Raw genomic sequence first — 22,732 nt, 5'->3', positions numbered from 1 at the left:
TCACTAAGATGTAATGAAACATACCCAAATATACATTTTTGAACCAAAATATACCCAAATACAGTATACTCCATTAAAGCTATTAAATTAAGAAAATAATACGAATGAACTTGTATGAAATTTCAACAAAATTATACCCTACAAATTTAAATGTAGACAACAAATATTATCATATCTTGCAAGTACATTTGCCTATTCATTAATGAACCTAACAGTTAGATAAGCAAATGTCACTTTTTTTTTTCTTACAACATCTGAACTGCCAATTTTAATGGAATGATCGAAAGTTATAGTTGGCTAAGTCATATTATTTTGTAAATATCAATTCATTTTCTCATTAAAATCAACATTGTATACAAACCAAAATGAACATTGCTATAATTTAGTGTGTTTGGGTATATTTGGGTATTTCATGCTGCCGCCATATTTTGTAGATGGTTTAAAAAATTGTAAGATCAAATCAAAAGATATGTCATTGAAATACAAAAAAGAATCCCTAAATAACATCCAAAACAGCAAAATTGAAAATGTTGTAGACTAGGGCTTGATATATGGTACTGGAAAGTGCACCCCGTAGCACTGGCTTAAGCAGAATACAATATTTTAACATGAAAGTCGTGAAATTTTGAATGTAGAAACACCTGCAGGCAGTTTTCATATACCCTTCAGTGTGACATGCTTTTGCCATTCTATGAAGCCTTAGTGGACTGAGGTCAAATGTGAGGTTACTAATTAAAGTACTATGAATATCTGGTATAAAAAGTGATCCCTTGGAAGCATTAAAAACAGCAAAATTACATGAAAATTGCAGACAACCTGCAAAAACAGTTGCTGTCACAAAGTACATTTCATTATTTATAGACACTGAATGTATTTCTTAGAAAGAATTAGATTTATGTCATGAACTACATGTATTATATTGGTGTTATTAAATGTTGTTTTAAACATTACCATGAACATATTCATAGGACAAAAAAAATCAAATACATGTAGCTTGAAATTCAATCTTCTAAAAAGTCCTTAAAAAATCAAAAAAGGTCCTTGATAAGTCCTGGAAAAGTCCTTAAATTTTCAAAATATCTAAGAGTGGGAACCCTGTGGAGGATAAGTGTTCAGGCTAAGGCCACAATTGATGTGTGGATTGTCTTCTAAATTTTCAGGAAGCATTATTATTATATGTAATACATGTTTTATATTACAGGAAAAAGTAACAATATTACATGTAACAGACTACAGTTTGGACAGTCAACAATCATACAGTATGATACACGTCTCTAATGCCTGTGATTTCTTTACTAAAGCTTCAACACTGTCAGAGAGGGTTATCCTCATACTTCGAGATTTATTTGTCAGGAATGGTAAATATTGTAGATTATTGTTAAAGTGAATTGGTCTATAATTGGAGATCTTTATACAATGAATGATTACATGTGTAGTTACGAAAGAATTATATTATATAAGTTGTTGGCTAGTGAATGATACATGATCTGATATAACATATACATATGAGCCGCGCCACGACAAAACCAACATAATGATTTGTGACCAGCATGGATCCAGACCAGGATCAGGATCTATGCTGTTCACTATCAGTTTCTCTACTTGTTTTAGGGTTTGTAAGCGAACAGCATGGATCCTGATCAGACTGGGCGGATGCGCAGGCTGGTCTGAAGCCATGCTGGTTGCAAATGCACTATGTTGGTTTTGTCACGACGCGGCTCATATATATGATACTAAATTTTATTTGTTGTATGAAAATTTCTTTTCACTTGTTATTATGGATAATTTTTTCTGGACAAATTTCATGAACAAGTCTCTTTCCTTACTGAAAAATTATTTTTGACCTGTTAAACAAAATTGGATTCCAGCATACATTGCCATGTCTTTACAGTGTCTAAGTTAATATGTCATATATTGGTTATTTAAGGAGAACTACATGCTGATGAATATACCAGTATATCTCTATCAAATGACATGTTAAACGTTGATGCTTCACTTAGTAGAGAAATAAGTAGATTACAGCAGGTGTCCATTGATGTAACAGATATACATAAAGGTGTCACCGAAGATGCTCTATGGATCATTAAAGGTAAAAATGAGATTTTGAGAGGTTTTGTAGGAGTACTTCTTGTACTCTTTGAAGTATCAGCAGGAACTTTGATAAATTTTTTAGTCATTTTCACATAAGAATCCAATTATAATGAACAGAGGGAGATATTTACAAGTTAATGTGCTTTTAGTAAGGAGATTTCTTAATCATAGAATTTTTCTGTATTTTTTTTAATTTGATTGACTGTTTAATGGATAGTAGAGCTATCCCATTCACCTAAGTGTCATGGGCGTGATACTTAGTTAAATTATTTTCATGTAACATCTTGTTTAAAATCATATCTCATCAACCACTAAAGATATTTTATTGTAACTGTACACATGTCTTTAAAATCATACTGAGGGGTTACTATTTAAAGTCAATAACTCAAGCATGGATTTTGACTGAAAAATTCCCCTTTGTGCAAATATGTGTCTCTTTGGATGCTATTTTACTAAGGCTAATAATTCTGGCATGGATTTTGAATTCCTGGTTTAATACTAGTTTTCAGAGCTACTGAAGGAATTGACTTGAAACTTCACACCTGTCTTCATGATCATAATTGAAGGTCACTTCCTAAGGTGTCAAACTGTTGTAAATACTCAAGGGCACTGTACTACATAAAATAACATCAGCTACCTGATTGTGAAAAATCTGCAATAAGACAGAAATATACCTTATAGAAATATGTTTATTCTTCTAAGTGTCCCTGTCCGTTTCAATAGGAAGAGCATCAAATTTGTAATCTGGGGGTCTCTGGTTGAATCCTTGGATGAGTTGGTCTGGGATATAGAGTCTAATGGTTATTTGTCTCTCATCGCTGATTCAGAAATCATTTTGGATTAATAGTTAATCACAGATATTAGTAATTATTGGTTATTTACTGGGAACAGCTTGTTTAACAAGAAGTGACCAAAAACATGTTGAAATTCACATTAAGAAAAATAGGCACAAGTGTCCCTTCTTTGAATTTGATATCCCTTTGCTTATTGTTGCTTTGAATTTAAAACAGACTTAATTCATTTAAAAAAAAAAATCTTTTCCTTTATTCAGACGAACCTGTTGACTGCTTTAATACACAAGACACAGCTAACCACACTGTAGAAAGTGGTGGTAACCTAGGTGATGAAATTCAAGAGGAAGAAGATATAGCTGATATTTTGACTGACTCAGATTTTAAGATAAGTGACCTTGAATCAGATGATATCTCATCGTGTATGTCAGATGAAGAGGAGGTTCCTGTAAGTCCAAGAAAAAGAAAGAGTCAAGGAACAGTTTCAGATGGTAAAACAAATCCACTGTCAGATCATCTAAGTGACAATGATGAAAATAACACCACATCAACGGGAGGCTTGAATACATTAGAGAAAAATAATCAAGCACAAACTCAGAAAAAGATTAAAGTCCAGGAAGCGGGTAAAGCAAAGACCAAACGGTTACAAAGGAGGCAGGCTTGCATCTACTGTGGCAATCTTGTCCTAAAACTGTCTAGACATTTGTCCATGCAACATGCAGATAAAACTGAAGTGGCTAGAATTTTGAATTTAAAGAAAAATTCCAAAGAAAGAAGGAATGCTTGGATCAGACTGGCATCAAAGGGCAACTTTGTTCATAACCAGAAAGTAAAAGAAAAGGGATCTGGAATCCTTCTAACAAGATACAGGAAAGTTATTGATACATCAGACTTGCCATGTGATAAGAAAGTCATTAAAAAATCAAATTCGAGTCTTTTGCCATGTGATAAGAAAGTTACTGAAAAATCAGATTCGAGTCTTTTGCCGTGTGAGTATTGTTTAACCTATATTACTGATAAAGACATGTGGAACCACCATAGAAGCTGCATTTCTAAACCTAAAAATGTGAGAAGTGATGGCCGTATTCGTGATGGTAGACTTCTTTTGCCAAAACAATGCTCAGAACAACTTTTTAAAGATGTAGTTTCCAAGTTAAGGGATGATGACGTAACATCAAAAATAAAATCAGATGCACTTATTTTAGAATTTGGACAAAGACTCTACAGTAAGTATGAATATACCCAGCAATATATTAGCCAGAGATTACGCGAGTTGGCAACATGTGTGATTGGCATTCACAAACAGGATATAACAGTGACGGCTTTAGGTGATGTAATAACTCCAGCTAAATGGGATACACTCACAGAAACAATTAAGAAAGAGGCAGGATTCGATGTAAAAACACAAGAGTATGAAAACCCCTTGTTTGCAATTAAATGCGGACAAAGTTTAAAAAAATGTGCAAAAATATTAAAAAACACACGCAATGCATATGAGGGGGAAATATCAAGAGAAAGAGCTGTGCGGTTCCTTGAAATGTATGAAGACGAATGGGATGAGGTGGTTGGTGTTGGAGCAAGAAAAAGCCTGGATGCTAAAAAGTATGATAAAGTGAAACTTCTGCCACTAGTTGAAGATGTAATGAAACTCTCAAAGCATATTGAAACAGAGATTGAAAAGGTGAAAAGTACAGATAACGAGAATGCTATGGAAGAGGCATATGTTAGAATGTGTAAGCTTACACTTGCTCAAGTCATTCTGTTTAACAGGCAGAGAGCTTGCGGAGCACAACATATTACTAAAGATGATTTCAGCAAAGCTTCTTTTAATGTCCATGTGGATGAAGATGATAAGAACTGTTTATCAAAATTTGAACAAGAATTATGTGAGTCTCATCTAAGAGTTGAAACAAGAGGAAAACATGGGAAAAAAGTGACAATTCTATTTACATGTGCTATGCAGGAAAATGTTAAGTTTATTCTTAGCTTGCATGATTGCCTTGGTTGCAGCTCTAGGTACCTTTTTGTACCTCTTCAGGGGTTAACACCATACCGTGGAACACGAGTGTTACGGGAAATAGCACATGAAACTGAAATGATGTATGTAAGCAGGATCACTTCTAATACGCTCAAAAAGCAGCTTGCGACATTGTTTCAAGTATTGTGTCTAATTGAAAATGATCAAGACATTCTGTCAAAGTTTCTTGGCCATGACATTAGAATTAATACACATTGTTTACCTGAGGGAATGGTGGAAGTTGCAAAAGTGGCAAGGCTTCTTCACTTGATGAACAATGGGAAAATCTCCTCAGTTGCTGGAAAGGCCCTTGATGATATTGATGTTGATTTACCTTTAGGTATGACAGTAACATTTTTGTGTGTGTAATTAACAGGTACTGACTCAATGCAAGTCAATGTCATGGTGGCTAGAATAGAAATATCTAGATTTTGTAATAGTGCCTTCATGAATTGACTTCTTACTCTGATAGTGCTCCTTTGTCAAAACCGTCAAATTTTTTTCTCTAGGCAATTTTACCTTCATTAATTGACATACTACTAAATATTAAGGTACATTAATGGTTAAGGTCATCATTTTCTGATTTGTTATGACAGTTTTGATAAAAAAAGAAATTGTCTTGTTCTACCTTTCAGCATTTGGTTATTCTGTCATTAATGATGTGCTGGTTTCCAGTACTTACAGTGTTTTTATGCAAATTTATGTGTTGGACATTTAGTTTAAAGGCAAAGAAAAGCTTCAGAAATGAATGTCTGTCTTATTTAGAATGTGCCAATATATGTTTATACTGTCTTAATAATGGATTTAAGGCATGTTAGATGTTTATAACCTGTAGAAAGTAATGCAGAATGCGAAATAATGTCATAAAACAAGCAAAACCTAAACAAGGTGATGTTTTGACTTGCATACAAAATACTATTTAATTGTTACAACTATAATAAATGCCAAAAATGCTTAAGAAGTAAAAGCTGGTTACTAGGTCAATGAGTAATTGTTTGAAATTTTTTAGGGCATAATGGGACTTAAATGGTTTAGAATGCTAATTAGGGGCAAAAAAAACAAAAGGTCAAGAATTTTTGCTTTAACTTATGACAATTGTCCACTTATGTATATCATTCAGGTCTTCTCTTCAGTAGGGAGAGCATCAAATAGGTGATCCAGGGTTCGCTAGTTTGATCATCTGGCAGGGCGTGATTTCATTTAGACCGTTGATCTTGGACATTGTGGTTATTGGTTATTTTGTCTCTTACTGATGATTTTGAAATCATGTGGGGTTAGTAGTCGGTCACTTGCAGAGAATAACTGGTTAGTTAACCAGGATAGCCAGTTATGTGGATTGACTGCCGAGATGTGACCTAAAACTGTTCAAATCAGCGTAAAAAAACCCCCAGAAAATTAAACAAAATTCATGTGTTTTAAGTTATTTTTTAGTTGTACAATGTAAAGTTTATGGATGATTTAGTGGTTTAACAGTTGTTTATATTCTAGAGGATGAAACTGAATCAGAAGAGGACGATACAAATGATGTTGCCCCCACACCAACATCGGCTAACAAACAAGGTACATTACCAACACCAGCTAACAAACAAGGTACATTACCAATATCGGCTAACAAACAAGGTACATTACCAACATCAGCTAACAAACAAGGTACATTACCAACATCGGCTAACAAACAAGGTACATTACCAACATCAGCTAACAAACAAGGTACATTACCAAAACCTGCTAACAAACAAGGTACATTACCAACATCAGCTAACAAACAAGGTACATTACCAACACCAGCTAACAAACAAGGTACATTACCAACATCAGCTAACAAACAAGGTACATTACCAACATCGGCTAACAAACAAGGTACATTACCAACATCAGCTAACAAACAAGGTACATTACCAAAACCTGCTAACAAACAAGGTACATTACTGACACTAGCTAACAAACAAGGTACATTACCAACATCAGCTAACAAACAAGGTACATTACCAACATCGGCTAACAAACAAGGTACATTACCAACATCAGCTAACAAACAAGGTACATTACCAATATCGGCTAACAAACAAGGTACATTACCAAAACCTGCTAACAAACAAGGTACATTACCAACATCAGCTAACAAACAAGGTACATTACCAACATCGGCTAACAAACAAGGTACATTATCAACATCGGCTAACAAACAAGGTACATTACCAACATCGGCTAACAAACAAGGTACATTACCAAAACCTGCTAACAAACAAGGTACATTACCAAAACCTGCTAACAAACAAGGTACATTACCAATATCGGCTAACAAACAAGGTACATTACCAAAACCTGCTAACAAACAAGGTACATTACCAACATCAGCTAACAAACAAGGTACATTACCAACATCGGCTAACAAAACAAGGTACATTACCAAAACCTGCTAACAAACAAGGTACATTACCAATATCGGCTAACAAACAAGGTACATTACCAAAACCTGCTAACAAACAAGGTACATTACCAACATCAAGCTAACAAACAAGGTACATTACCAACATCGGCTAACAAACAAGGTACATTACCAACATCGGCTAACAAACAAGGTACATTATCAACATCGGCTAACAAACAAGGTACATTACCAACACCAGCTAACAAACAAGGTACATTACCTACACCAGCTAACAAACAAGATACATTACCAACATCGGCTAACAAACAAGGTACATTACCAACACCAGCTGACAAACAAGGTACATTACCAACACCAGCTAACAAACAAGGTACATTACCAACATCAGCTAACTTACAAGGTACATTTGTTTCAAAACTGCCTTCTACACAAAATATTGGTAGTTTTTAATTTTCTAAAACATTATTTATAAGCATTTCTCACTTTGAATAGATATATACTTTGAATAAAAATGTTTGTCTATAAGACATATTTATTGTAAACTGAAGAATAAATCCGATAAAATAAAACTTGTATCTTTCTAGGTACCTGAAAGCTCTTAAACTTCTGTTGTCATTTAAGCATGCAATTGAGAGTTTTTAGAGGTATTGTTACAGTGATGTCATAAAGTAGCATAACATCGTGAAAATTGATCAGGGACATTGAGTTTAATGGTCATTTGTCTCTCACAGCTGATTCAGAAATCATGTGGGATTAGTAGTCTGTCATTTGCCTAGAAATTGATATATTACTGGTTAGCTAACCAGGATAGCCAGTTATGTAGATTGACCACCAAGATATGGCCAAAAACTCTTAAAATTGGCATGAATAACAGAAATTAAAAAAGAATTCCTGTTTATTAAGTTATATTTTAGTTGTACAGTGTAAAAGTTAATGGATGATTAGTGGTATAACAATTGTTTATATTCTAGTGGATGAAGTTGAATCAGAGGAGGACAATGTAAATGGTGTTGTCTCCACACCAACACCAGCTAAGAAACAAGGTACATTAACAACACCAGCTAAGAAACAAGGTACATTACCAACACCAGCTAACAAACAAGGTACATTACCAACACCAGCTAAGAAACAAGGTACATTACCAACTCTAGCTAAGAAACAAGGTACATTACCAACACCAGCTAAGAAACAAGGTACATTTGTTTCAAAACTACCTTCTGCACAAAATTTGGCTGTTTTAATTTACTTAAACATAATTTTTAAGCATTTCTCACTTTGACTAGGTATACATTTGTATATGCATGTTTTTTTGATAATATTTGTCTATATAAGAGATTTTTATTGTAAACTTTAGAATAAATTCTGGGTAAAAAAATCTGCATAGATTATTATTGCTAGATGTCTAAAAGTTGTTTAAACCTTTATTTGTCTTTAAGATTTTTTTTAGCTCACCTGTCACAAAGTGACAGGGTGAGCTTTTGTGATCACTTTTCGTCCGGCGTCCGTCCGTCCGTCGTCCGTCGTCCGTAAACTTTTTCTTTAAATGACATCTCCTCATAAACCACTAAGCCAATTTCATCCAAACTTCACAGGAATGTTCCTTTGGTGGTCACCTTTAAAAATTGTTCAAAGAATTTAATTCCATGCAGAACTCTGGTTGCCATGGCAACCGAAAGAAAAAACTTTAAATATCTTCTTTTAAAAAAACCATAAGAGCTAGAGCTTAGATATTTGGCATGAAACATCTTCTAGTGAGTGTCTACCAAGTTTGTTCAAATAAAAGCCCTGGGGTCAAAATTGGCCCCGCCCCGGGGGGGTCATTGATTTTCCCTATATGCATATAGTAAAAACTTAAAAAATCTTCTTTTAAAGAACCCAAAAAGCTAGAGCTAAGATATTTAGCATGAAACATGTTCTAATGGGTGTCTACCAAGTTTGTTCAAATAAAAGCCCTGGGGTCAAAATTGGCCCCGCCCCGGGGGGTCATTGATTTTCCCTATATGCATATAGTAAAAACTTAAAAAATCTTCTTTTAAAGAACTCAATGAGCTATGGCTAAGATATTGAGCATCAAACATGTTCTAATGGGTGTCTACCAAGTTTGTTCAAATAAAAGCCCTGAGGTCAAAACTGGCCCGGCCCCAGGGGGTCATTGATTTTCCGTATATGCATATAGTAAAAACTTAAAAAATCTTCTTTTAAAGAACCAAAAGAGTTACAGCTAAGATATTTAGCATGAAACATGTTATAATAAGTGTCTACCAAGTTTGTTCAAATAAAAGCCCTGGGGTCAAAATTGGCCCCGCCCCAGGGGGTCATTGATTTTCCTTATATGTGTATAGCAAAAACTTAAAAAATCTTCTTTGAAAAAACCCAAATAGCTAGAGTTAAGATATTAAGCATGAAACATCTTTTAGTGAGTGTCTACAAAGTTTGTTCAAATAAAAGCCCTGGGGTCAAAATTGGCCCGGCCCCAGGGGTGTCATTGTTTTTAACTATATGTGTATAGTAAAAACTTTAAAAAAATCTTCTTTTAAAAAGCCCAATGAGCTAGAGCTTAGATGTTTAGCATGAAACATCTTCTTATGGGTGTCTACCAAGTTTGTGCAAATAAAAGCCCTTGAGTTAAATTGGCCCTGCAACGTTATATAGCCCCATATACAGGTGAGCGACCTCAGGGCCATCATGGCCCTCTTGTTTGTAAAATTCTTTTAGTCCTGCTCTTTTACTGACGAGCCCGAAAACTGGGTGAAATAGACTTGTCATTCTCTGCAAACATCTTCAAGTATAGTTATTAGCTAATAACTTCAAATTTACTGGCATGATTATCAGTCATTGGTACATGTTTTATAAGACATAGTAATCATTCCAAGTGATATATGTATTATGTTTTCAAGTTGACATCTTAAAATTTACATATGTATTTATTTTTTCTAGATATGAAAGGGTCATGTACATACACGTTAAGGTCAGGACAGAAAAGAAAGGTTGAGCAGGATAAAGTTGAAAATGATAATGACAGAGATGAAACATTGCAACCTCCTGCAACAAAGAAGAAATTATGTAAGTCTTACACATGGTCTCTTTGTTTGTTTTTTGTTTGTTTTAAGCCTGAAAACATTATTATGCCCCCACAATGTGGGAGCATATAGCGTTGCACTTGTCCGTCAGTCCGTCCGTCCGTCCCGAAATCTTGTGAACTCAACTCCTCTTAAACCGGATGGCAGACTTTGCTTAAACTTACAGGGATGAACAACCTTAATGTGTAGATGGTAGTAAAGGAAGGAATTTTTGCTGCGACCAAATTTAAAAGAATTATGGCCCTTTGTTGATTTTTTCACTAGATACTAAGTAGAAATTTTGTGAACGCAACTCCTCTTAAACCCGATGGCAGATTTTGCTTAAACTTACAGGGATAAACAACCTTAATGTGTAGATGGTAGTAAAGGAAGGAATTTTTGCCGCGACCAAATTTAAAAGAATTATGGCCCTTTGTTGATTTTTTCACTATATACTATGTAGAAATTTTGTGAACGCAACTCCTCTTAAACCGGATGGCAGATTTTGCTTAAACTTACAGGGATGAACAACCTTAATGTGTAGATGGTAGTAAAGGAAGGAATTTTTGCCGCGACCAAATTTAACAGAATTATGGCCCTTTGTTTTTTTTTCACTATATACTATGTAGAAATTTTGTGAACGCAACTCCTCTTAAACCGGATGGCAGATTTTGCTTAAACTTACAGGGATGAACAACCTTCAGGTGTAGATTGTAGTAAAGGAAGGAATTTTTGCTGCGACCAAATTTTACAGAATTATGGCCCTTTGTTGATTTTTTCACTATATACTATGTAGAAATTTTTTGAATGCAACTCCTCTTAAACCGGATGGCAGATTTTGCTTAAACTTCCAGGGATGAACAACCTTAATGTGTAGATGGTAGTTAAGAAAGGAATTTTTGCTGCAACCAAATTTTACAGAATTATGGCCCTTTTTTATTTTTATGCCCCCACAATGTGGGAGCATATAGCGTTGCACTTGTCCGTCCGTCAGTCCGTACGTCCCGAAATCTTGTGAACGCAACTCCTCTTAAACCGGATGGCAGATTTTGCTTAAACTTCCAGGGATGAACAACCTTAATGTGTAGATGGTAGTAAAGGAAGGAATTTTTGCTGCGACCAAATTTAACAGAATTATGGCCCTTTGTTGATTTTTTCACTATATACTATGTAGAAATTTTGTGAACGCAACTCCTCTTAAACCGGATGGCAGATTTTGCTTAAACTTCCAGGGATGAACAACCTTAATGTGTAGATGGTAGTAAAGGAAGGAATTTTTGCTGCGACCAAATTTAACAAAATTATGGCCCTTTGTTGATTTTTTCACTATATACTATGTAGAAATTTTGTGAACGCAACTCCTCTTAAACCGGATGGCAGATTTTGCTTAAACTTCCAGGGATGAACAACCTTAATGTGTAGATGGTAGTAAAGGAAGGAATTTTTGCTGCGACCAAATTTAACAGAATTATGGCCCTTTGTTGATTTTTTCACTATATACCATATATATGTTGTCAGTGGGGGCATCCGTGTCCTTTGGACACAGTTCTAGTTTTAACTATTAGGCAGTTATTTCTTAACCGTCATTCTTTAGAAAGTATCACTTTAAGCATTTTTGGGAAATAATGGGCCTTTAAAGTGACTGGTGTAGGATGGTCTCAAACCCTTACCTTTATCAGCAAAAAGAGGTACTTAAGGGACTCTTTTTATGTTTATTGACATGAGGCAACTAACAAGATTTTTTTAAGATTTATGTACCATTTGATGAAGGTCTGGAACAAAAACTTATGTGCACAATATCAGATCATTCACTCAGTATTACTAGAATAATCATTTTAATTGTAAAAAATGATTATCTCTTACACATGTTTCTCTTTTAAGTGCCCCACTTGATCTGTGTAAGAAGTAAAAAATGATTTAGGATTTTTCACCTCAGTTGAGTTTCTTTAAAATGATATTACATACAATTATGTTCTATATATCTCTCTATAATGGGAGGATAGGCACTGGCATGGTTTCTATATCCTGGCTAGAAATTTCTGTACATCATTGACACATATATGAAGATGTAGAAACATGTATGAGAAAACCAGTCTGTTTATATTGTGTAACATTTAGTTTCCTTTTCATTATAGGTCACAGGGGGAATTTAGTTGAGTGGGATGAAGTTGAATATGTTGATGACAGCGCAGATGAGACATGGCAGCCGCCTGACACAAAGAAAAAATCATGTAAGCATTAGTCTTAAAAATAATAATGGTTCAAGTTTTTATTTATCCATAAAGATTACAAGATAAAGATAGCAACTAGATCAATGATAATTATGCCTCCCTTTGAAGAAGAGGCGGTATATTGTTTTGCTAATGTCGATAGGTCGTTGGTAGGTCTATCTGTCCGTCTGTAGACCACATTGTTTCCGCTGATTATCTTTAAAACAATTTATCACGAAGTCTTCATATTTCACATAGTGATTGGTCATTACTATTAGATGACCCATATTGATTTTGGGGTCAAAGGTCAAGGTCACAGGGGCCTTAAATGTCAGAATGGATTCCAATGATTATCTTGAAAACTATTTATCACAAAGTCTTCATTTTACACACAGTGGTTGGTCATAGCTAGTAGATGAACCCTATTGATTTTGGGGTCACTAGGTTAAAGGTCAAGGTCACAGGGGCCTAAAATGTCATAATTGTTTCGCTGATTATCTTGAAAGCTATTAATCACAAATCTTCATATTTCACATAGTGGTTGATTATTACTAGAAGAAGACCCCTATTGATTTTGGGATCAAAGGTTACTGGGGCTTTACATGTAATAATGGTTAACATTCATTATCTTGAAAGATTTTTAACACAAAGTCTTCAAAAAATCTTCATATTTCACACAGTGATTGGTAATAACTAGTAGATGACCCGTATTGATTTTGGGGCCACTAGGTCAAAGGTCAAGGTCACAGGGGCCTAAAATGTCAGAATGGTTTCCTCAGATTATCTTGAAAACTATTTGTCACAGACTTCATATTTCACATAGTGGTTGGTCATAACTAGTAGAAGACCCCTCATGAATTTTGGGTCACTAGGTCAAAGGCCAAGGTCACAGGGACCTTAAATGTCAGATAGGTTTCTGCTGATCATCTTGAAAACAATTCATCAAAAAATCTTCATATTTCACATAGTGGTGTTCATAACTAGTAAATGACCCCTATTGATTTTGAGGTCAAAGGTCAAGGTCACAGGGGCTTTAAATGTTAAAATGGTTTACGCTCATTATCTTGAAAGCTATTTATCACAAAGTCTTCATATTTCACATATCGAATAGCCAAATGTAGTAGATGACCCCTATTGATTTTGGGACCACTAGTTCAAAGGTCAAGGTCACCAGGGCTTTAAACTTAAATATGGTTTCTGGTTATTCCCTTGAAATCTTTTTATCACACAAAGTTTTTTTTTTTTTAATGCGTTTATTTAAGGTCGCTGCCGGAAACCCATATGGGCGACCGTACACTCAAGTCTAGTCATCCTAGAGCATCCTGCCGAGATTTTTTAGTTGATTTTTTTTCCAGCTTTATTGGTGGAGGAAGACCCCAGGTGCCCCTCCGGGCATTATTTCAGGCACGAGCGGGCACCTGGGTAGAACCACCGACCTTCCGTAAGCCAGCTGGATGGCTTCCTCATATGAAAGATTTCGACCCGAGTGAGGATCGAACTTACAGCGGTGAGGGACCTGTGATCTCAAGTCAGCGACCTTAACCACTCGGCCACACAAAGTCTTTATATTTCACATATTTATTAGTCATAATTAGTTCAATTGTCAAGGTCTTTATATTTCACATATTGATTGGATATAACCAGTAGGTCATTATTTTTCTTTTTTCCATAACTTCCATGTACCAATTTATGGCAAGTTTCTATAACAAATTACAAATGCTAGTCAAGGGTTTGAAAGTGGGGCATATGTGTCGGTCGACATTTCTTGTTTTGCTTATAGATTTTCATCTTTGACTATAGTTATGAATCCTGACATAATTTTCATTGCATATTATCTTTTACCTTGATCTTCAGAACTACTTTCTCATTTTTAGCTCACCTGTCACAAAGTGACAGGGTGAGCTTTTGTGATCGCTTTTCGTCCGGCGTCCGGCCGTCCATCCGGCGTCCGGCCGTAAACTTTTACTTTAAATGACATCTCCTCATAAACCACTAAGCCAATTTCATCCAAACTTCACAGGAATGTTCCTTTGGTGGTCACCTTTAAAAATTCAAAGAATTTAATTGCCATGGCAACCAAAAGAAAAAAATTAAATATCTTCTTTTAAAAAATCCAAAGAGCTAGAGCTTAGATATTTGGCATAAAACATCTTCGAGTGAGTGTCTACCAAGTTTGTTCAAATAAAAGCCCTGGGGTCAAAATTGGCCCTGCCCCAGGGGTGTCATTGTTTTTAACTATATGTGTCATTGTTTTTAACTATATGTGTATAGTAAAAACTTTAAAAAAATCTTCTTTTAAAAAACCCAATGAGCTACAGCTTAGATGTTTAGCATGAAACATCCTCTTATGGGTGTCTACCAAATTTGTTCAAATAAAAACCCTTGGGTTAGAATTGGCCCTGCCGGGGGAGGGGGGATAGGGGGGGGGAGAAGAAGGAGGTCATTGTTTTTCATTATATGTTTTTTCATTATATGTGTGTAGTAAAAACTTAACATCATGAAACATCTTCTAATGGGTGTTTTCCAAGTTTCTTCAAATAAAAGCCCTGGGGTTTAAACTAGCCCCGCTCCGGGGGCCTATATACAGGTGAGCCCTGTCATGGCCCTCTTATTGAAGATGTTAGTTGGTATGTATTTTAGTAATGTAAATTTAACTGCAGAGTGAGTTTATTTTTGCATACATCTAGGAACTAGGTAATAAGTCAGTTTAGAGCAATCATGGACATCTTGTAATAAAATAGAAAAATATTCAGCTGTTGCTTCAACATCAAGTAATAAAAAAGGAACGATCCATTTTCTCAACATATTCTCTTTGTTTTATTAGTAGAACAGGCTGGTTTTTTTTTCTCTTTTAAACAAGAAACTTTACACTGATTATTTAGGACTGTTGGTTTAAGAGTGTTTTTATGCCTCCCGAAAAAATTCGGGGGAGCATAGAGTCGCCGTGTTGTCTGTCAGTCCGTACGTATGTACGTCCCGAATTTTTTTATTTCATCCCATAACCTTGTTATTTGAAGTCTGATTTAACAACTATTTCACAGAAATGATCACCATATTGAGATGACGTGTCGCATGCAACATTTGGGTCGCTACCTTGAAGGTCAAGGTCACAGCATGACCTTGAAGCAAAATCGTGTCGGGCCCATAACTTTGTTATTTGAAGTCGGATTTTACAACTATTTTACAGAAATGATCACCATATTGAGACAACGTGTTGCATGCAACATGTGGGTTTCACCTTGAAGGTCAAGGTCACAGCATGACCTTGAAGCAAAATCGTGTCCGGCCCATAACTTTGTTATTTGAATTCGGATTTTACAACTTGTTCACAGAAATGATCACCATATTGAGATGACGTGTTGCGAGCAAGTCAGTAGATAAACCTAATTGAGTAGAAGTACAGTTCAAAGAACAGTAACTCTACATTGCCTAAGTTTGAAATTATCACACTTTGAACTTTGTCTGGGACATAAATCTGAAACTACAAAAGATATACTTTCCTGTGTCCAAAATGTAGTCTGGGAGCATCAACCGGCTCTTGTTATCAAATGGAAGGTGTATATTTAGTTGATTTACTGTACAAGATAATCAATGATGTTGTACATGTTATATTGCCTAAGAAAGTCTGGGAAGCCAGTCTTTAGCCCAATACGCATAGGAAAGTTTTCTTACATTATGCTGGATTTTGTAATGATGAAAAATGTATTATCCTAAAAAATTGATAATAAGCATGTCATAATAATAAGACAATCTGAAAAATAAATGACAATTTCTTACAGTCAAAATTAACTTGAAAGTAAGACATCTTGAAAATATAGCATACTAATTTTATGCTCTTAATTTGATAAGGTAAACAATATCACAAAAAGCTTACATTAGATAAATAAGGTCAACATTAGGTTAAATTTTAAGTGTTTTCAGACATCATGAAATGGTTTAATATACCTGGGACAATATAAATATTAGTACATCATCTAATAGGGATATTTATTTATTTCATACCATTAAAAACTAGCACACCAGCTACCATATACAGACTTGGTTTATGAAATGACTTAACAAATAAATCAATGAAACTTCCTTACACTCACAACCCAAAACTATGCAGACTTTGAAATCAGCTACATGTTAACTAATCCTTTTGGAAAAATGGCTAACTAGATATTGAACTTACAGGATGTTGGCCTTAAATTAGAAAATGAAACAATAGATTTTTGACATTCATATACATTTGATAATTGCTGGTGATTAGAGGTAGAGAGATTTTGTATTTTCCTGTAAGGGCTACATATTTAATTTTATTGAACTTGATTTTTCATCTTTTATCAGCACTGATATCTGAATCTTCAAGTGCAACTGATTCAGAAGATGCAGAAGATCAACATAAAGATCAACATGCAACAACCAGTAGGGAGAAAAATAAAAGTAAGTTTAACAGAATAGATCTTTGAAGGACTTCGTTTTATTGAGATGTTAGATGATGAAGTAGAATTTTTTTTAGATCACTTGAGCACATAGTGCTCAAAGGTGTGCTTTTGTGATCACCCTGCACCCGTTCTGCGTCATGCATCCTCCAAAAAATAGTGTCTTAAAACAACAACTCCCTCTATACCAATTGTACTATATGTACATGTAGTAAAACTTAAAAACCTTCTTGTGACAATTCGAAAGAACTATAAATGAGATATTTGGCGTGAAGGATGTCTACCAAGTTTGTTTAAATAAATGCCCTAGGGTCTAAATTGGCCCCACCCAGGGAGATCATTGATTTTCCTAATATGTGTATATTAAAAAGAAATATGACTGTTATGCCTTTATGTGTAATATGTATGCATATATGCACTGGGGCTCCTTTATAATTCTCATGTTGGGGTCCATGATCCCAATACCGTGTTCTAATGGGTAACCGTTTATAATGCTCATTGTGTAATTACCTTGAAATTATCGCATTAACCCACCTACTGCCAAAACTTTAATGCTTATTAGCACAAATGATTGTTTACTTACCAATCAGTGAATATCGGTATATTTTCTAATATGATTTGTAATGCAATTTAATATTATTTCATAAAGTATTACACTGCAGCCCCGATATATCGCTCCCCGTTAAAATGCTAATCTCAGTAAAGCGCTCATAGACCTTGGCTCCCCCTCCCCACCTCATTTATGAGCACCGAAGGTGTGAAAAACATGTACAAGTTAGGGTTAATCCGCTCTTTTGTTGTTTTACCTGTCCATCAGTCAGGCATCAAGTTGTTCCAAAAATCTCAAATTCATATCGTAACAATGACATTGACAACCGGTGGCGAGTATAAATAAACTCAAATATACACACGTATTGTGACATGCAAACGCGCTGAATTAAATAAATCACACAAGCCCAAAATCAATTTGAAATCCTGCACTTTTAATCGAACGGCCAAGACAGGAAGTTAATCATAATGACGTTTGTTTAACTAGAGGACAAATCTAAAGCTGGAAGCTTTTAATCAACTGTAATGGCTAACTGTTTACAATAAATTCGTGATTTATGTTTTTCTTTCAAGTTTTCTGTTTCTTTTAATATAATTAGTATTATTTGTGAATATAATAAATGTTTATATCATTAAATTGTTTAAGAAAAAGATAATGTCGATATTCATTGAACATTAAGTAAAAATTGTCAGCGTTATATGTATCAGAGGTGGTTGGAGTAATGGAGTAATTTCACGATGAACGTTATAACGAGAGCCTCATTAGAACATGGTGTTGAGACATTGGACCCCAACATGAGCGTTTTAAAGGGGCTGTAGTGTACTGAGTACTGTTTATACATGTATAAGCGTCCATAAGTCGACAAAAATCGGTTGCAAAAATTATCCATAAAAATCAACTCGATTTTTGGTCAAGTAGCTAAAAAATGTTGATCTTTTTTGGCCTTTTTTTTTTTTAGAGTTTTGTTAATGGTGATGCGGGCTCACTTTTAGAACTGATTGGAAAAGAAGCAAAGACATAATGTTTGGAAAAAAAACCATATCAAAATGAATAAAATTTAAATGATGCAATGGATGTTCGATAATAATGTCAGCAGCAGATATAAAGGACACTCATATTCAGCACATTTCCCTTTGTTGATGAAGAATATAAAATAAAAAGATTTACCCTTCTCAATATTTCCATGCAAAAAACAAAGTGTCAACAGGTGCAAAGACAATGTACATTGACAGTACTTTTGATCGTTTTTCGTTATGTCATGCTCAAGATGTTTGTATGATTGATGATATGCACAATGTTAAATGCTGACCAAACGAAGACCAATCAAAATTGATTTACTCAAAGGTCAAACACTCCTGTATCCAATCATGTTTGATTAGCTTCATCTCATAGACTTTGTTAATTGGATGAAGGCGTGTTCATAATAATTTATGCACCTTCCCTATAATTTATGTGCACTGAAACGTAAATATGTAGATTTTTTTATGCAAAAAGTTATTACACATGCATTTGTTTTGACTGTTATAAAACTATTAATACACGCAGGTATCGGATTATCTCTATCAGTTTGTTATGTTATAAAAACTGTGACATATCGTAAGTTATAGTTCCGTACGAGGAACAGGTCTGTATATTATTTACAGACCCGGGTGGCAATTTGAAGACGGAGAGAGCGTAGCTATGATTTTGAGATTGTTGTAACAGTTTGATACCTGACTGATCAACAGTTAAAAATGAACAAAAGAGCAGATAAGCGCTAACCTGTGTATCATTTCACACCTTCTGTGCTCACGAGTGACCTAATTTTGACTGTTAATTGCACTTAACTGACACATTGAACAAGCGTTATAGCAGATACAGCACGATATCAATATTCATGGGGAAAAAATTATGATCGGCGAAAAATATGATTTTTTTGGGGAGCCAAGGCCTATGTGCTTAGCAGGTAAGTTAATAGCTCCAATGCATAAGTAGGTCATAGTACCCAAAATTTTGTTTTTAAACTACCAACTTGAAGATTTTAAAGTCAGGTTTATGACTTCTCAACCTTACAGTCTCAGCCATCTTTACATACAAACCCTGATTGACAGGCATAGGTTTACACTATATCATTCTAAATCCAGAATGAATATTTTGCAGTCATGGATCTAATAGTCTTTGGCACAGGTGTGCACTATAGGACTGATGGTCCTCTTGGTCATTTATTATGTAATTCTTCTACTTAGCCCTTATGAATGTAACATAATTTTCTCTATCTAGAATATCAAAGTCGTTATGAAAATATAAAATTACCATTGTTAAATGTATGAAACAATTAATGTTAATGTGACATTTTTTTTTTTACAGAGAAAAACAATTAAGTGACTTTCCATTGACTTTAGTATTTAAGCTCACATTTTTACTACCAATTTTTTTAATTTATGCACTTTTAAATAATGAATTTGACTTTCTAGGTAAACAGATGCTAACAGCTTCGAAGACAAAGTCCCCTGGTAAAAAGGTATGGACGTCATTCCTGTTTATTCCTTATACATTAGGGTCTGTTGGTTAAGGATTAAGCCATTGTTACCTTAAACTCAGAATTCTTGCCTGACGGTCTGTAGAAAATGTTATATTATTTTGCCCTGAATAATTGAGATGCAAATATGCTCAGCCCGAATTTGCATTTTCTGCATGTTGCCGAAGATGAGACTAGTCGCTTAATTGCCAGTGCCATTATAGTATAATATCCATTACAAAACCTTTACATTAAACAGAGTAAAAAAGGCGGTGACTAAAGGCCAGATTTGATAAGATCTTAGTAATTTAGATTCATGAGTTGGATAGGATTTTTATTTGGTGATGAATCCTCATAATCTTATGATATAATGTATGCAGAATAATGTTATTATATATCAATGTTCTGTTCTTGACACTGTTTGTGTAGTGCTTTTTTCTTGATGTTGTATCTAAACAAAAACAATGGACATTTATGTTTAAACTTGACTTATAACTGCCAAAGCCAGCTCTACAAACTAGGTACTAAAATGGGGGTCCCATTTGTAACAAATTTTCTTACGAATTTTAAAAGACCCCCAAAATTTCCAGATGACCCGTAATATGAAAAGTCTCAAGGTCAACTGCCAAATGGAAAGGAAAGCCCAGCTCTAAAACTTGTGATCTAAAAATATACAAATATACAAAGAAAAACAATAAAATTAAAACAATGATGACAGCATTTACATCTTATATAATCACATGTGTTCCTAGTGGCTTAATACATGATTAAAACATAGTAAAAGGTACCATTGGAGGCCCTAACTATGGGGATTTAAGACTTTAATCTGATTCTGAGACAACAAATAAACAGACACATAAATTGAATTGTAGTTAAAAGTTAATTCTTTAACCTTTTGCCTTTGGTTAGTTAGCTGTAATGTAATCTTGTATTAAGTCATATGCCAAATTATCCATTTAAATGAAAATACTATATATTTTCGCCATCTTTATTAATCAAAAAGGTAATAACATTTCATCTATGGTTGCCTACATATGATGCTATGTAATTGTAAAAAGGCTAATCATCACAATTAGGACCCATTCCGATTAAGGGCCTTCCATGATACACAACAACAACTGCAACAACATACCTGGTAATGCGCCAGCTCGATTACAACACCCTCTCTATCATGCGTAACTGAAACTGTATATCTCTAAGGCAGTTTGATTAGAAACTTTTATAAGTCTTATATGTTTATCTGCCCCACTATTGTTGTCTGGGCGGTAACTTCTACATTTGTTGACGGTTTGATGCATACAATTGTGATTCATGTACTGTAAAATTGAGGTCAACATTAGAGGTCAAAAGTAAATTTTTATGTATGAAATAATCTTGTCTGGGCTGTAACGCCTTCATTGTTGAAGGTTAAAATAATGTGGAACAAATATTAACCTCAATGAAACTTTTGTTCACCTACCTCTAAAATGGACCATAACCTTTACAATAACCATATTTACTATAACCTTTAAAGGATTTACAAAAAAGCTTTGACCTAAATGTTAACCGCAATATGACCCACAATTAGACAGTGTGTTGTGTCATTATATTTGTAAAACAAGAGCTGTCACCCAAGTGACAAATGCCCCCGAAAAGGTTTCTTAAGCATGCAGGTATTATGAAAAGAGAATGAAAGTAACTACATTTTTGTAATTGCTATTGTTCTTTGTATTGTTGTACCTGTAATCTCTAGTTGTAATAGCATGAACCTTCAAAATATAAGTGTGACCTTGACCTTTAAAGAAGGGACGAGGTTCCTGTACGCAACAAAATGTTGTTATGAGATAGACATTTGTTCCAAATTATTTTAAAATCCCTCAGTGCATGACAAAGTTTAAGACTGGACATAATTGTAAGTGGGCACACACAGACGAACGGACATGAGCCTTAGCCGCGACACATTGTCTTGATGATGTGGTAGACATTTGTGCCAAGTTATTTTAAAATCTTTCCATGCATGACAAAGTTACAGTCCGGACATGAATGTGTATCTTCAAACTCTTCCTGAGAGAATGAGTAACTTAAAACTAAAAGTGTGACCTTGATCTTGAAGGTTAGGACATGGGTCTTTGTCGTGACACATCATCTCGATGTGGTAGACATTTATGTCTAGTTATTTTAAAATCCTTCGATGCATGACAAAGTTACAGCACGGACAAGAATGTGTGTACCTATAAACTCTAATTATGATATAGTGAACTTCAAAATGGCAGTGTGACCTTGACCTTTGAGGTAGGTACAAGATTATTGGACCCGACACATCGTCTTGATGTTGTAGATATTTATGCCAAGTTATTTTTAAATCCTTCCATGCATGACAAAATCACAGCCCAGACACGATTTGGGTACCTATTAATTCTAATTGTGATAATGTGAAACTTCAAAATGATAGACTTTTGAGGTAGGGACTTTCTTGAATACGATACATCATCTTGATGTGGGAGACATTTGTGCCAAGTTATTTCAAAATCCCTCAATGTATTCCAAAGTTACAGTCCGGACACGAATTAAGTGGGGACAGACTGACGGACGTACTAACGAAATGGTACTTATGTGACTTTTCCTTTGATCTTTTTAGTCATTTTTAGTCACACAAGGTTTAGAAAAAGACACACAAATAAAAACAGCATGAATAGGATCAAAGAGATAGTACTGTTACCCA

The 22,732-nt window shown here is 34.7% G+C and overlaps 1 protein-coding gene across 1 annotated transcript in view; it reads left to right on the top strand.

Annotated features, from left to right (window-relative positions):
- The window catches only part of LOC132723296 (uncharacterized), a 52,897-nt gene that overhangs the window by 15,934 nt on the left and 14,231 nt on the right, over window positions 1–22,732 (top strand). Inside the window, exons 11-20 of the mRNA XM_060707969.1 lie at window positions 1,202–1,358; window positions 1,928–2,089; window positions 3,143–5,239; window positions 6,388–7,269; window positions 7,410–7,661; window positions 8,263–8,484; window positions 10,229–10,354; window positions 12,486–12,581; window positions 16,890–16,985; window positions 19,988–20,034. Coding sequence (XP_060563952.1) covers window positions 1,202–1,358; window positions 1,928–2,089; window positions 3,143–5,239; window positions 6,388–7,269; window positions 7,410–7,661; window positions 8,263–8,484; window positions 10,229–10,354; window positions 12,486–12,581; window positions 16,890–16,985; window positions 19,988–20,034 — 4,137 coding nt within the window. The remainder of the gene's footprint in view (window positions 1–1,201; window positions 1,359–1,927; window positions 2,090–3,142; window positions 5,240–6,387; window positions 7,270–7,409; window positions 7,662–8,262; window positions 8,485–10,228; window positions 10,355–12,485; window positions 12,582–16,889; window positions 16,986–19,987; window positions 20,035–22,732) is intronic.

Source organism: Ruditapes philippinarum, unplaced genomic scaffold (genome assembly GCF_026571515.1).
Source record: "Ruditapes philippinarum isolate M1 unplaced genomic scaffold, ASM2657151v2 ctg2128_1_1_1_1, whole genome shotgun sequence".
In the NCBI taxonomy this organism is placed as follows: domain Eukaryota; kingdom Metazoa; phylum Mollusca; class Bivalvia; order Venerida; family Veneridae; genus Ruditapes; species Ruditapes philippinarum.
Note: the sequence above shows the minus strand (reverse complement) of the source record. Positions and strands in the feature narration are given on the sequence as shown.